This window comes from Alnus glutinosa, chromosome 14 (genome assembly GCF_958979055.1).
Source record: "Alnus glutinosa chromosome 14, dhAlnGlut1.1, whole genome shotgun sequence".
In the NCBI taxonomy this organism is placed as follows: domain Eukaryota; kingdom Viridiplantae; phylum Streptophyta; class Magnoliopsida; order Fagales; family Betulaceae; genus Alnus; species Alnus glutinosa.
Genome location: NC_084899.1, coordinates 23,060,827 through 23,075,960, shown reverse-complemented (window position 1 = coordinate 23,075,960; position 15,134 = coordinate 23,060,827). Strand labels below are relative to the sequence as shown.

The following is a 15,134-nucleotide window of genomic DNA, read 5'->3' as shown; positions in this document are numbered from 1 at the left end:
CGTTACTCAAACGAGCGTTAGCAGAACGCATCTCGGATATAATTGAGTCCCGGGACGCGAGTTCCTCGTCCTTGGACTGAAGAAGAGACTTCAGCGCCGCAACTTCATCCTCTAAACTCGAGATGCGGGCTTGAACTTCGGAGGAAGGAGTGGGCGGAGACGCAGGACAATTTTCGCACTTCTGCCAGAGGGCAGTCATCTTCACAAGAAGCTGTCAAGAAAAAAGTAAGCAAAGTCAGAATCGGGATGCAAACAGAATAAAAAGTCCTAGCTCCAGAAACTTACCTGATAATGAGAGATGAGAATGCCTTGGGCGATCTTCTCGGGAGAAGACGCCCCTGCATTCCCCAGATATCCCTCGGGGATTAAGTTCTTTATGGCCTCCATCGGATGACCCAGAAGACCCCTGCCCAAAATCTCGAAGCCGGCCGAGACCCTGGAGGAAGAGCTAGGACCCACTTGAGGTACAGCCCCGGTGCTTGGGCTGGCCTCAGCACGAGACTTGCTCCTAGTAGAAGTCTCGGGGAGCACGCCAGCTTCAGGAGTAACGTTCTCGGAATCGATCCGAGACTCCTCGACCACTCCAACATGGGGAGTTGTTTCGGGTTGACCGGGACTTTGAGTTCCAGGAGCAGATCCCGGCACCCCCTGATCAATCACTTCCCGAGAGGGGCAAGGCTCTTCAACGTCCTCAGCCTCAGACAGTCCAGTAGGAGTCTCGGTCTGTATAGGCGCAGAACATGAAACTCGGGGGGTGGAGTACCCCGTTTCACGATTTTCTTCAGGGGGTGGTGGTGTTTCTGGACGTTCCGAAGAAGGAGTTCGGGGAGTACCTTCTACTTCAGACTCTTCACCCAAAGGCTCGTCTAGGGGGGTGCCGACTTCTTCATCCATCTCTTCGAGAAAGTCACCACTTGAAGCGACAGGCTCTTGACGCACTTCCTCTTTGTCGGAAGGTATTATAACCGCTTTACCCCACAATCGCCCGGCGTCCGCGAGTCTTTGAGCCATTCGGTCCTGGCCTGTAAGCTTCCATTTCCTGGCCGGATGCTTTACCCTACGCGCAACTGGGACATCTCGGGCCTCAGGTACATTTCCTTCTCCTTCTCTAGACCTCTCAGGTACCGCACATTGTTCACCATGGAACGAAGCCTCGGAGCCAGACTCATCCCGTGAAACAAAGGAAGGAGCAGGACTAGCCTCGGGAATGAAACCCCGAAAGCTGGCAGACCCCTCTTCAACGCTTACCCTAGGTGATGGAGCCGAAGGAGGAGTTCTCCTCGCACCCGAGGCGGCCAAAGGAATCTTCTGTTTCTTTTGTGCAGGAACATCCCCGAGAACTTCCTCAGGTGACCTCTTCTTAGTCATAGGTCTCGGGGATGGAGGGGCTTCATTCCTCTTCTTGACAGCTCCCCTCTTGGTGATTAACTGTTTGTCTCTCGGAATGTCATATCCGAGAAACTGCCTCATATTCTCCTCGGTGACGAGATTGTCAAAATCGACTTCTTCAAACTTGTCGGCCTTGACTCTGGCAGCGGACCACCCACTTATCTCCTTAACATCCTCCAGTTCGGATACAGTGAGCGAAGGGGGGTCACTTCGGTCAGGTCGCAACAACTGCCAAGTCCGAGGCATCATACGATCTTCAGGAAGGAGAGTACCTTCGGGGCATTCCCACTCCCCGGAAACTCTGAAAAACTGCATCTCCCAGAACTTGTTGTTCGTCAGCCCACTCTTGAGCTTGATGAAAACAAGCGGGTGACGGCTGCAGAGTTCAATCATTCCCTCTGTAGTCTGCCTCGGCCTATAGATGTTGAAGAATTGCAGGATGTTCATCTCCTTCTTCAACACAAGCCTCCATAGGATGTAAGAGGCGAACAGGTACCGCCAAGCATTTGGCATTATCTGACTGGGCGCGATCATCAGAAAAAGAACGAAGTCTCGAGCAATCTCCGGAAACGGTAATCGGAGCCCAGCAAGAAACATCCTCTCATAAAGGGTAATATCGCCGCCATTAATGGACCGAGCTCCAAGCGCCTGATAGAACATCTTCACAGTTGGAGAAATTTCATAGTTCGAGCGAAGGACACCCTCATGCTTCGCGAAGATGATGGAATCGACCCTGCTCTCCAAAGGAGAAAGATCCACAGAGCCGTCGGGTCTCTTTGTCCGAGCCCGAGACGAGGCTGAGACAGCTTTCTTGGGAGCCATGGAAGAAAGAAGAAAGGCAGAAACAGAAAAATACAGAGAAAGGAAAAGTTTGGGGAGGAAGACGACAATGGAGTATCGAGAAAAAGAAGTATCAGTGAGTGAACAGTACAATATCTCAACTTTAAACGCCTCCACTACCACGTGTCCGAAATGCCAAAGGGCGCTGTCGATTCAAAATTTCCGAAGGGGAAAAGGCGCGCCTTCCGTAAATTCAGCATTAAATACGCTGCCTCGACGATACCATTTAATGATGACAAAAAGGCGGCTGTGCAGAGATGACGTCGACGTTGGGAAAAGAAGCGGTCAAATTCAAAAATTTGAACTGTTGAAAAGACGCGCCCTGCGCAAACATCAGATACAGACTGGCAGCCGGAAAGTAATTCTCTTATTTCCGTTTATTTCTGAAATTAGAGAATTAGGGGGGTAACTGTTAGGGATAAAATCAACCCTAGAGACACGTGGATCCAATGACATCTCGGAGTTATGTCTCGGCTACTTGTTCCGCATGGTTCTATCCAGTGAAGGGAAGGACGTTTAGGTCTGAAGACATCTCGGAGATATGACGATGTCTCGGTCTTAACATTCCAGGTTACGGTATGTAAAATATCCCGAGATCTCCCAGCCAAGATGGAGTGAACATATCTCGGATATTTGTGCCTCGGAGTAATAACACCTCGGTATGATATCGAGTCGGTGCGGTATCTTCTCGGGGTGATATCCATTGGATGAGTCAACATCTCAGAGTATAAACATCTCGGACTTACACAACCCTGTTATGGTGCGGATATATCCCGAGATCTCCAGGTAAAAGCAGAAACGTCTCGGATATCATCACCTCGGAGGTCAGCTGAAATGTGCTACAGTTTCCTAAGAAGGTGCCATGCGCCACACCCGTCTCAGAATTCGATAAGGATAGAATCCCAGGAGATCAGGGATAAACTACAGATCCATGATTTATGGGATAAGATGGTTATTGACATGGAATCGAATTTAAAGAAGTACAAACGCGATCAATTGCGGATTCAACACTCCTATTCAAATTCCCAGAAGATATGATGAAAACTCAAACCAGGCTAGGACTCAAACTCCTAATCCAACTCAATGTCAAGAGGGTCCGGCCTATAAATAAAGACCGTCACACCAGGTATAAAAAAAAACCCCTCTAAGCTCTTGAGATTAAGATTAAGAATTCTCTACAGAAAACTTTTTAGACTGACTTAGGCATCGGAGTGGGCGTGGTCGGCACCCCCGACGAGTTGTTTGTTCCTCTTTGCAGGGTTGAAGTGTTCAGTAGAAAATCAGGCAGCGAATCCTTAGGCGACACGTCACCATACCGGAAACTGTACCAACAGAAACTTTGCAACTAGTTCATATCTGGCTAGAAGTAAAGTTCACAAAATCTGTATATGAAAAGAAAAAAAATTATATATAAGGATATAATATATATAAGGATATAATATATATAATCTCTAACTCTAGTGCACTTTGGAACCAACAACCCCCCCCCCCCCCCCCCCCCCCCCCCCACTTACGTATGAATGTAATTTCTTTTTGGTGAATATCTTTCTCTCTTGGGTTGCTTTTCTTTCCTTTTGGTGTTAAAAAGTAAATCAATGGTTTGTTAAAAAAAAGTTTAATGACCCAACGGTAAAATCCGTAAAATTTGGTTAAAGCTGATTTTATTTTTTATTTTTTCATAAAACTCTTGATCACGTGTTAATGTGAAACATAAAAAACTTTTAAAACAATTTTTAAAAACCAGCTGAAGATTGTTTGTAACATGACAACATTAACTGTAGAGATTTTTCAAAAAGATATATTCCAAAGCAAAATAATAAACACCATTCAGTTGTCAACTTCTATAATTTTTTATTTATTTTTTAATTTAACTTTTTAATAAAATAACTAAAGATATGTATAACTCTCCATGTGCTAGAGCTATGACCTATTCAATTTTTTTTTGAACAAAGAAATATCCTTCACTATAATCTGAAACCCAAAAGGGCTAAAAGCTGTAATTAGGAGTACAAATACTCCTAAAAACAAATTACATTACTAATTACTGATTTGCAGGACAGCTGCCTTAACAGAAGAACACAGGAAAACACATATATTTTACAATAAGTTCCACAATAAGAAAATAAGAGAGCAAGATCTGATATAAAAACTAGATCTAAAGTTTACCATGCCAGGCTGTAGAGATTAATCAACAGAATACAATCTAAAGAAGCCAAAAACATTAAACTAAATAACATAGGCCAACATAGAGTATAGGGAGTCGCCGATAGATCTGTATAAGGTTTCATCTAAAAAAAAAAAACCTGCTCTGGAATAAGCTTATCCGCGTACTAGAATAAAACCCCACCAAAACCTGCTCAAGAATAAGCCTATTCCCTTGCTGGAATAGAAGTAACCCAATTTGTGTACCCAAACATCAGTCTTCTTCTTCATCAAAATGCTGCTGACACCCTGTAAAAGAAATATCTCAGGTTGTGCAACCCATCATAATTCCTTCCTCCTAAAACATTGCTGACAACTCCTGAAACAACACAAAAAGTGCAGATCTAAGAGAGAAAACTCATCTTCATCCTCCACGCTCCTCGCACCAGTCCGAGCCTCACCAGAAACAAAAAACCGATCTTTGCTCCTAACTTTAAACATCCCAACCGTAGAGCAAAACCCGGCAACTCCAAATCCTTAAAAGGATTAGAGAAAAATAAATTCATCTCTTGGTTTTTCAGAGAGCCACCTAGAGAGAAGAAAAACCAACAGCCCACGGCCCAGTGCCAAGCCGAAAACAAAACCATAACAAAAAGCAAGTAATCAAGACAAAAAAAGCAAAGAGTAGGGGGTCGGGGGCAACGCCTCCTCCCCACTCTACCAAGATCAATTTGAAGAGAAACTAGTGGCTAGGGTTTGAAATTGCCTTTCGATGACCAATTCAATTCTTTGAATCATGTATATATTAATTACTTATAATTATACTACCATCGTCTACAAATTATAATGGTACCATTATAATTATGGTAATTATATAATGGTTTGTAGATACCAAATTACCAATTATTGTTAACCATTTTTATTTTTTATTTTTTACATGTCCACATAAGAGGGGGAATCCGAACTAGTGACCTTCGTTTCATGAGGCGTGGTCCATGACCTGGCCACAATCTCTCTGTTTCTTGCCAGGTATCACTACAGGTTTCTGATAGTTTAGATCAGTCTTTGAGTAGCAGTATCGAGGTAAGGGATCCTCTACCCATTCTATAATTATTTTATGTCATATTATTTTATCTATTGATTCTAGCATATTTACGAATAATTGTTCTCGTTATGTATTTCAAATTTATATTGATGCATCAATGATTGTTTTAAAATAGTTTTGGGATGAAAGTTGTTGGTAAAAATGATATTCTTGAAATCAATGGTTTTAAGAAAAGCTTTAGTTATAATTAATGGACTTTTTAATTATAGTAAATTGTTTATTTGGTTCTCGAGACGGGAAGTTACTACTTTTTGAAGAGAAATGTTTCCCTTACAACTCTCATCCAATTTCTACACAACTCCCACTTATATTGTGTGGATCCTACATGTAGGACCCACATGCATGAGACTCACAAATTGTGTAAGAGTTAGGTGTAAAGAGTTGTGAAAGTATCATTGCTTTTTTTGAAAGCCTCAAGAGTTATTGTTCACCAATTGTATAATTATTATGGTTTACATAGATACCTAATAATAATTAATTACCATAATTATTATGTACAACTAGAATTTATTGCATAGCCGCCGCCGGCCCGCCCCCCCCCCCCCCCCCCCCCCCCCCCCCTTACGTATGAATGTAATTTCTTTTTGGTGAATCTCTTTCCCTCCTTGGGTTGCTTTTCTTTCCTTTTGGTGTTAAAAAGTAAATCAATGGTTTGTTAAAAAAAGTTTTACGACCCAATCCGTAAAATTTAGTTAAAGCTGATTTTTTTTTGTTTTTCTTCATAAAACTCATGAGTTAATGCGAAGGAAAATGATTATTACACTCACATTGCACAACTCCAGCACTTATACCAGACACAAGAAAGTGGGACCCACACACTAAGTCCCACTTCCTTGTGTGAGTGCTAAGTTGTGGAGTGTAAGTGTAACAATCACTCATCGTACGTGAAACATAAAAAACTTTTAAAACAATTTTTAAAAGAGAAATGATTATTTACCACCTAAATATACAACTTTTCACCACCTTATCTATGTGGCAAGGTGGTCCCCCACTTTATTTTATTTTTTAAAAATAAAAAAACTCTAAAGTTAGTAGGGGACCACCTCGCCACATAGACAAGGTGGTGAAAAGTTGTATATTTAGGTGGTAGTGAATCATTACTCTTTTTAAAAACCAGCTGAAGATTGCATGTTTGTAACATGACAACATTAAATGTATAGATTTTTCAAAAAGATATATTCCAATGCAAAATAATAAACACTATTTAGTTGTCAACTTCTACAAATTTTATTTTATACTACCATAACTGTCTACAAATTTTAATGGTACCATTATAATTATAATTATGGTAATTATATAATGGTTTTTAGATACCAATTATTGTCAACCAATTGTATAATTATTATGGTTTACATAGATACCTAATAATAATTAATTACCATAATTATTATGTACAATTAGAATTTATTGTATAGAGTCGATCTAAAGTAGTCTTGACAATTTTTGACACGACATGCGAACCCGACACGAAAAAATCGGGTTTGAGTTTGTTATTATCGGTTTTGGGTTATAATCGGGTCAACCTGATTATGATCCGATTATAATTGTGTTTGGCGGGTCAACTCACATGATTATAACCCGGTTATTAAAAAAATAAAAAATAAAAGGAAAATTTGAGAAGGAAGAAATGCTGGGTTGAAAGCCTGAACCCTGGGATTCCAAATTTCCAATAAAAAATTCCGCTTGAACGCCTGGCCTAGAGCTGGGATTCCACCTAAACCCCGAGGGCCCCCTGACAGAGTTAGGGCTCGTGAAATCCGCCGCCAGAAGCCCCTCCTCGCCGTAGACATCGTAGATCCGACGCTTCTGAGGGTCGCTAAGCACGTCGTAGGCCGAGATCTGCTTAGACTTGGCCTCCACCGCCAGAAGCCCCTCCTCTCCATAGACGTTGTAGATCTGACGCTTCTAAGGGTCGTTGAGCACGTCGTAGGCCGAAATTTGCTTAAACATGGCCTTCGCCTCCCTCTTGTAGGATGCGATGGGCTTCACGCTCGTGCTTGGGGTGGAGGGTTTTGGAAACTAGGGTTTATTCACAAAGAGACAGTGGGCGAGGATTGTGATTTGTGTGCGGTTTAGCTACGATTTGGAAATGCAATGGAAACGGGAAAAAGCTCTTCCACAGCCTCTGGATTGCTTCTCTTGCCAGATTGTGTTGTTTGCTTCTCTCGACTGGACGATCCTTCATCATCTTCTTCGGGCGATTGTCACACCGGGTTACCCGGGTCGTATTCGGGTAACACGGTTGTCAAGTGGGTCGTGTTCAGGTTCGTGTTGGACTCGAATATGTAATCGGGTCAGTCGGGTCGACACGAACCCGACCCGTTGACCCGAATTCCCAAGCCTAGTCTAAAGTGTATTATTATGTACATAATGATCGTACAATCGAGATTAGAGGGTTGCATTAATTTGTAATGCCCAGTTATAATATTATAGTATAGGATTACCTTGCTTAATTGTATAGAATTACGTACCCTGGTACAATTGTGTATATATTATTGTGTCCTCGTAAGGGTGATATATGGTATTAAAGTCAATGCTACGTCATGATTGACTGTTCATAAGCATGAACAAAGGGGTGTGAGCATTCAAAAAAAAAAAAAAAAAAAAGGGGTGTGAGCATGGATGAACATTATGAACGTCCTGGAGTGTAGGGCAAAGGGTCATGTACCAACTATTTTGGGGCATCCTTTTCTTTAATTTCTTTTTATTTCACGTACGAGCGAATCATTGTACCAACTATTTTCATAGGTCTGCTTGTCGAAAATAGGTCTGCTTGTCTAAGACTAGCTCTTGCTGTTGTTGAGGTTCTCTAGTTTTCTTTCCCTCCCTGCAGGCTCCCCAGTCCCTGGCCCGGAAGGGTAGCTCACATATAGCTGGATTGACTTACGTACTCATGACGTGACTCTTCAACAATGCCCAAACCTTCATGTTTTTAAATTCTCACTTCTCTCTCCCTCTATGGCTCTCTCCATCAGCAAGACCACTATCTCTCTCTCTCTCTCTCTCTCTTAAATGGCTCCAAAAAATGATGGATCAGCCAAGAAAGTAATGAACAAAGGAGCATGGACAGCAGAGGAAGATCAAAAACTGTCTCAGTGCATTGAAATCCATGGTGCAAAGAGGTGGACAGCAATTGCACTCAATGCAGGTTAATTTACCACATATCTTAAGATTAAACCAATTTATATTATCAGTCGAGAAGAAGTATTAATATAGCAGAGAAACCTGCCAGTATATGATGATCAACTCTATACATATATAGTATTAATTAAATTTGATGGGAGGCCTAAAAGGTTCTCATTTTTTTTTTGGCAGGTTTGAATCGATGCGGGAAGAGTTGCAGATTGAGATGGTTGAATTATCTGAGACCCGATATCAAACGAGGCAACATATCAGATGCAGAAGAGGACTTGATACTTAGGCTTCATAAGCTACTAGGGAACAGGTTAGCGTATCATAGTGTATCAAATACATATATTTTCCCGGATAACCAGGGTATCCGCCCCGACTAGATTCTAGGAATAATGTGCAAAACGCTCTCTAGATGGGTCGGTAAAGCTACGTACGCCTTTCGTGACCTCAATAAATTATTTAAACTCAAGAGGGTCGAATCTTAAACTTAGTACTTCATGATCAAACACCAGGACCAAGTAAAGAAAAAGAAAAGGGAAAAAAAGAAAAGAAGAAGTTATTGCATGCTCTAATTAAGGTTATCCAAGAGAAGCAAATTAATCAAACAAAGTACATGTTTATATATATAGGTGGTCTTTAATTGCTGGGAGACTTCCAGGACGGACCGACAACGAGATAAAGAACTACTGGAATTCTTATCTGAGCAAGAAAATAAATCAAAAGGAGAAAGCACCGGAGGCTTCAACGACAACAGCACAAGATGATCAGGTAATTATGCCTCAAAAAACCTATAGCGTCGATCATGTGGACGTGGAGGGTGCTAAAGGAGGCGGGAATTCTGAAGGAAACTTTGATGTGAACGAGTTCTTTGACTTCACCGCTGAAGGATCGTACGATTTAAACTGGGTGAACAAATTTCTTGAACTCGACAAGGATCCTTGGCTCACTGAGAAATGGTGAGCATTGTGTAACTAATATATATGCCAATAATAATTGTTTAATTTCTTGTTCAAAACCGACTACATTGTGTAATGAGTAATACTACACACACTCTCACTTCTCCACATGTTGTGGAAATTTTAAAGTACTCGCAAGTGCATGAATCGTTTGCAATATATCGTTTTGCAAGTGCGAGGTCGATCCCACATGGAATTGAGTTGCGAAAATTAATCTCTATTCAAACTAATCATATTTTAACCTAGTTCCAAATTTATGAGTTTTTGATCAAATAAAACATAAACAAAATTAATGAAAATAAAGGGGTCTAGGATTTTGGAATCCACGCCCTCCAAATCATAGCAAAATATTCTCATGTTCATCAACACTTATCCGAAGTTGTCACTATAAAAATCTTATGTATGTTCTACTATGCTTCAAAAAATTGTTTAAATCATTCAGTGAATCTATTCTTTGTACAAATCACAAAAGATATCCGGTTTAAACCAAATCATCAAATGTATCCGTAGAGCGAGACACAATGAATATCCAACATTTATATATATAAACCAAGCAATCAATTAAATGAGATTATTTCAAATCATCACTTGTATCCGGAAATCATAAGAGATATCCAAAAATCATCTCAAAAATTGATAAGAAGTAAAACATTGAAAATATTAACCCCAATAAAATCAGATAGTATAAACTCTCATGAAAACATTTTCGCTCTTCAATGGTGAGGTTTCATCCTCAACCTTACTAGAAGGTTTAACTACACATAATAAAATAAATAAAACCTAAGACATTAAATTAAAAACATAAAAATCAAACATTTACAAAAGACATATGGTGCAGAAAATCTAGTCCAAGAAGGAGAGAAGCAGAGGCGTAGCCTCTGCTCTCACACTTCTCTTTCTTTTCTCTATGCCTCTTCTCTTCTTTTCGTTTTTTCTCCTCTCCGTTCTTCCATGGCATGGTACTGCCTTTTATAAAGAAATAGCATGCTGCAGGTTGCTGTCTTGGTGGAGTGTGCTGCCTTCACGTGATGCCCATGCTGTCCAAGCTGGAGTGTGGTGTCCAAGGTGCTGTCTGGAGGAGCTGTTGGGCGTGTTGTCCAGGTGCAGAAGGTGCTGCAGGTTACTGTCCAACAGCTGCTGTCCCTTGCAGGTGTTGCCAGGTGTGCTGTCCAAGTGCAGAAGGTGTTGCAGGTCGTGTAGGTTACTGTCCAGCAGCTGCTGTCCATGCTGTCCAACAGGTTGGGATTCGGTGCTAGGGGAGTGCTGTTGGACGTGATTTGCTGCTGGAGAGGAGTGTAGAGCTGCTGTCCACGTGCTGCCCTTGGAAATTAAGAATTGTGCAACAATTGGGACTCTTTTCTCTCTATTACCTAAAAAATGCTAAAGTACCAAAACTAACAAAAGCATTAAAAAATAACAAAGCTAAATGTTTAACTAATGTAAATTAAGGGGGTCCAAATATACAATATTTGTGACACATCACCACACCTATTTCTCCAATGGCTTTTAAAACCACCAAGGAATTAAAATCCAATAAAGATTCATATCAAAGCCAATAGTGGTTTTAAAAGCCACCTAAGGGTACTGAGAAATGGGTGTAAAGAAGTGAGAGTCTGTGTAGCATTACTCTTGTGTAATTAATGGAAGCCAGCGTAAGTGATTCGATATTCTGTCAAAAATTTCTATAATTGTTCGTTTGGATGTGTGATTTTTTGAAAAATTGCGAATATTGAGAGGATTTGTTTTTTGAAATTATGTTTGGATGATTTAGAAAACTTGAGACAAAAATTAAAAAAGTTGGATAAAATTTGAATAGAATTTGATATTTAAACAACAAAAATTTGAAAAATATTTAGAAATTCTCTCACCCAAACATGCCATTAATGTATTTGAGGTGTACGTATGTGTCCTTCGAATGTTTTTGTAACTTATTCAGTTATTTGTCTAATTTATCATGATAATTTCTTGAATGAATTGCTAATTTCTTATCAAATTTCTTTAGTATTTCTTAACAATTATATGGTTGTTCTATAGTATCAGTGATTTTATTTTTTAATTAATTCTATTATTGTTTCTTGTTTTGTTAGCATTTTTATAGATTTTACACGTGAGGTCAAATAATGTTATGTGGAAAAAATTTCTTCACTCTCTTTTTTCCTTGTTACAGAGAAGGCAACCAAGACCCATAGTAGCCACTTTCCTCTTGCTTCAGCCGGCTTACGGAGGAGGGGAATGACCTCATCTCTTCCCACCTCTCCTTCTCTTCTTTATTTTATATTTTTTATTGCTTTTGTTATTGTTTGGCTAGTGGTTTATCTAGTTCTCTTCATATTGATGAGGTTTTATTGATTCATCGTCTTGTATGACTTATCCCGCCCGAAATTGCAATCTCAATGTTTTGGCTTCTTCACCACGCCGTTCACGTTTGCAGCCGTCCTCCCTGTGTTAGTAGTTGATTTTGTCAAAGTTCTTAGATTTGATTTTTTAAAAGCTATATCTACGTTTCTCCGATGGTCCCTGCCTCCCACGCGCCTCTCCACCACACTCATCGGCTTTCCAGCTACCCAGCGCCACTGGCCAAGTCTTCTTCCACCTTCCATGCGCTGGAGCGTGGCTCCCACGCGCTGGAATGCGTCTCTCACGCATCAGCGCCAAGTCTTCGGTCCTCCACTGCTCCACCAGTCGTTGGAGTTGCTATTTTTGGGGCTTTTTTGCTGTTTATTTTCTTTTGTTTTTTTGTTTTTTTTTGTTTTTTTTTTTTATGTTACTTGGGTTATTGTTTCCCTTTAAGGGAGACTACTCTATTTGGATTTGTGTTGATACCTCTCTTTTTTGGAATCCTATTTTCAGACTGTAACATCGTTTTTACTGCTTCAACAATCTTTTGGTGGTTCTTATTGTTTCCAAGTAGGGGTGCAGATAGGCTTGTCCTAATTAAGGGTGTAAATCCGGACCGGTTATAACCAGTCGGGAAACCAGCTCCAGGCACTAACCGGCTTCGGAAAATTGGGTTGGTACCTTGTTATTTATAACCAGGTACTTGGAGCCGGAGTTGGGTATTGATTTTCAAAAACCTCGATTATAACCAGGTAACCGGCTCCGGGTCTATTAATTTATTAAAAAAAAAATTACCCCTACCCTTTTACCCTAATTCTACACGGCTTAATAGGGGGTCATTTATGTCTTTTTCACACTTTGTTTTGCCCTAAATCCTAATTTCTATTTCTCATTTTCTCTTCACGCCGCCTGCCTTCACTGAAGTTCATTGAAGTCTCTTCACGCCCCTGACTCGCCACCACTGCCTACCAGGTAACCAGTCTTCTTCTTCTTCTTCTTAATTCTTCTTCTCTACGATTTTTGATCACTGATCTTTGATCTTTCAATTCTTTTCTCACCCTTACTGAGTACTGACTTCGTCTTTCTCTGTTTCTATACAGATTTGGTGATTTTTGAAGCAGAATGAGCAAATCACGGTTAGGTATGTTGTTCTTCTTTAATTTTTGTTATGAATTAATTTAACTTTCGGTACTGTTTTAGCTTTCCTTTCGGATGCTAGGGTTTTTTTTTTTTTTTTTTTGGTTCTGAGAAGTGGGTTTTGGTGAAACTGAGAGAAGGATCAATAGGTTGTGTTTGATTCTTTGATTTTTGCAGCTTGTATGAAGCCTCCTTGGCTTGATTCCTTTTTTTTTTTGGTGCATTTTCGGCGCCAATAACTGTCCTGTTCTATGAAACTATCGAATTTAGTTGATCAGATATCTGAAATGGAAATGAATTGGATAAGAACCTTATACATTATTCTAATTTCTAGGTTGGATTTGTCTGTATCTGTGTCTGTCTTTCAAACGATAAGATAGACCTTTGAATTTTTTTTGGATAATTGATGATTTACTCTTAAATAATTTTCAAAGTGTCAATATGTTTAATTATTTAAGATGTTTGTAATGTATATGGTAAATATACCAGCTTCTGTCCTTATTTATTTTCCTCAACCGAGTGTTATAATAATGACTAATGGATTATTAGTTATTATTGAAATATTTGATGAGCATAGTAAATGGTTATAAATTCATTTTAGTTTTCATTATTATTAATTCATTTAACTAGCTTTTTATTTTTTATTTTTTTATTTTTTCTATTGTAGTTATAGATAATTGAGAGCAAGTTATAGATGATTAAGAGCAAAGTTGTAGAAAGCCAGAAACCGAACCATGCTCGGATATGTTTAATATGTTTATGGACTTTTGGTTATGAACTTTTTTAATATGTTTATAAACTTTTGGGTTTGAACTTTTTTAATATGTAATATGTTTATAAACTTTTGGGTTTTTATTATGTAATTATGTATGGATGTGGAGTTTTCAAGTTCAAATCTGCAGTTGATGGGCATAACGTATGTGTCTCAAGATGGCAAAAATGAGAAATTTTTTCTCTTTGTTATAGTAATTGAAATTTCTTGATTGAATTAGGTTTGATACCTTAAAAAATGGGCTAAAACGTTTAAATAAAGCCCACAAAAATTTAAATGAAGTCTAAAAAAGTAGGCCAAATGCTAAAAATAAGCTCAAAAAGTATATATATATATAAAACCCCGGTCCAGATAACCGGTTTTCACTCGGGTACTCGAGTACAAACTGGTTAACCAGGGACCCCGGTTAACAGGGGTACCCGGTTTCGGAGCTGGTTGTTGAAAATCAATAACAGGGGACCCCGAAGCCGATTCCTAGTTATTATCCAATTACCGGGAATCGGCTTCAAGTTTACACCCCTAGTCTTAATATGTTCTCCTTCAGCTTTTATAACCGCCATGTGCGGCCCATTGAGAGCCTACCCCTTTTTATTCATAGGTTCATCTACTTCTCTTTTTGGATCAGAAGTGAGAAGGATCCTCCCTTATAACTATTTTCCTTATTCAATTAGAAAAAAATAAAAAAATAACATTATGGGACAGAAAGCTCTTTACATCGACATTCTACATTGATTATTTTCTAAATAGACATGGAAATGGACCACACAACTAACAATTGTCCACCCCCTAGCTCCATATTTGGGTGGTCGGCCAGCCATTGTAAAGGTTTTTTTTCTTGAAAAATGTAGTCTATTCCTTTCATTTTTTTTTTAGAGAAATAGGTATTCCTCTTCGTAAGGGAATAGTTATTTCAATGAGAATAACTTTACTAAGAAATAGACCCCTACCAAACAAAGTAATGACTATTCCATAGAAATAGCCATTAAATTCCAATGGTCTATTCCGCGAACCAAACGAGGCTAATCATTTTTTAGACATGCTATTTCTCCCATCCTCCTATTTTGAAAATTAACCATTGGATCTTTTTTCAAAATGGAACGATAGGAAAATGATAGGATGATAAGAGAAGTAGCAGGTCTTTATCCTATCCTCACATTTTGAAAATTAATTATTAGATCTGTTTAACTCACACATGACCCACATGTGGGTCCTACAGCTCTAATGATTAATTTTCAAAATAAGATGATAGGAGAATGATATGAGAATAAAAGAAAGCATTTCTCTTAACTAAAATAGAAAAGTGTAGCTTTGATTAGTTATTTTA

The 15,134-nt window shown here is 39.3% G+C and overlaps 1 protein-coding gene and 1 long non-coding RNA gene across 2 annotated transcripts; both read left to right on the top strand.

The window, feature by feature from the left end:
* The first annotated feature begins 8,461 nt into the window (after window positions 1-8,461).
* Window positions 8,462-10,764, top strand: LOC133856836 (transcription factor WER-like). The gene is made up of 4 exons (XM_062291876.1): window positions 8,462-8,624; window positions 8,792-8,921; window positions 9,238-9,564; window positions 10,611-10,764. Exons 1-4 carry the CDS (start codon window positions 8,489-8,491, stop codon window positions 10,762-10,764), a joined length of 747 nt encoding a protein of 248 aa, XP_062147860.1. The 5' UTR covers window positions 8,462-8,488.
* A 2,004-nt stretch (window positions 10,765-12,768) lies between these two features.
* Window positions 12,769-13,743, top strand: LOC133857164 (uncharacterized). Its single transcript, XR_009898313.1, has 3 exons — window positions 12,769-12,873; window positions 13,002-13,042; window positions 13,706-13,743. It is a non-coding gene; the product is annotated as an uncharacterized LOC133857164 (long non-coding RNA).
* The last annotated feature ends 1,391 nt before the right edge of the window (window positions 13,744-15,134 follow it).

Excerpts from the sequence above, each read along its gene's own strand:
- LOC133856836 (XM_062291876.1), top strand. The coding sequence starts at position 8,489 with ATGGCTCCAAAAAATGATGGATCAGCCAAGAAAGTAATGAACAAAGGA. Across the intron at positions 8,625-8,791 it reads AGCAATTGCACTCAATGCAG|GTTTGAATCGATGCGGGAAG; the intron begins GTTAATTTACCA and ends TTTTTTTGGCAG. Across the intron at positions 9,565-10,610 it reads CCTTGGCTCACTGAGAAATG|CTGGAGTGTGGTGTCCAAGG; the intron begins GTGAGCATTGTG and ends ATGCTGTCCAAG.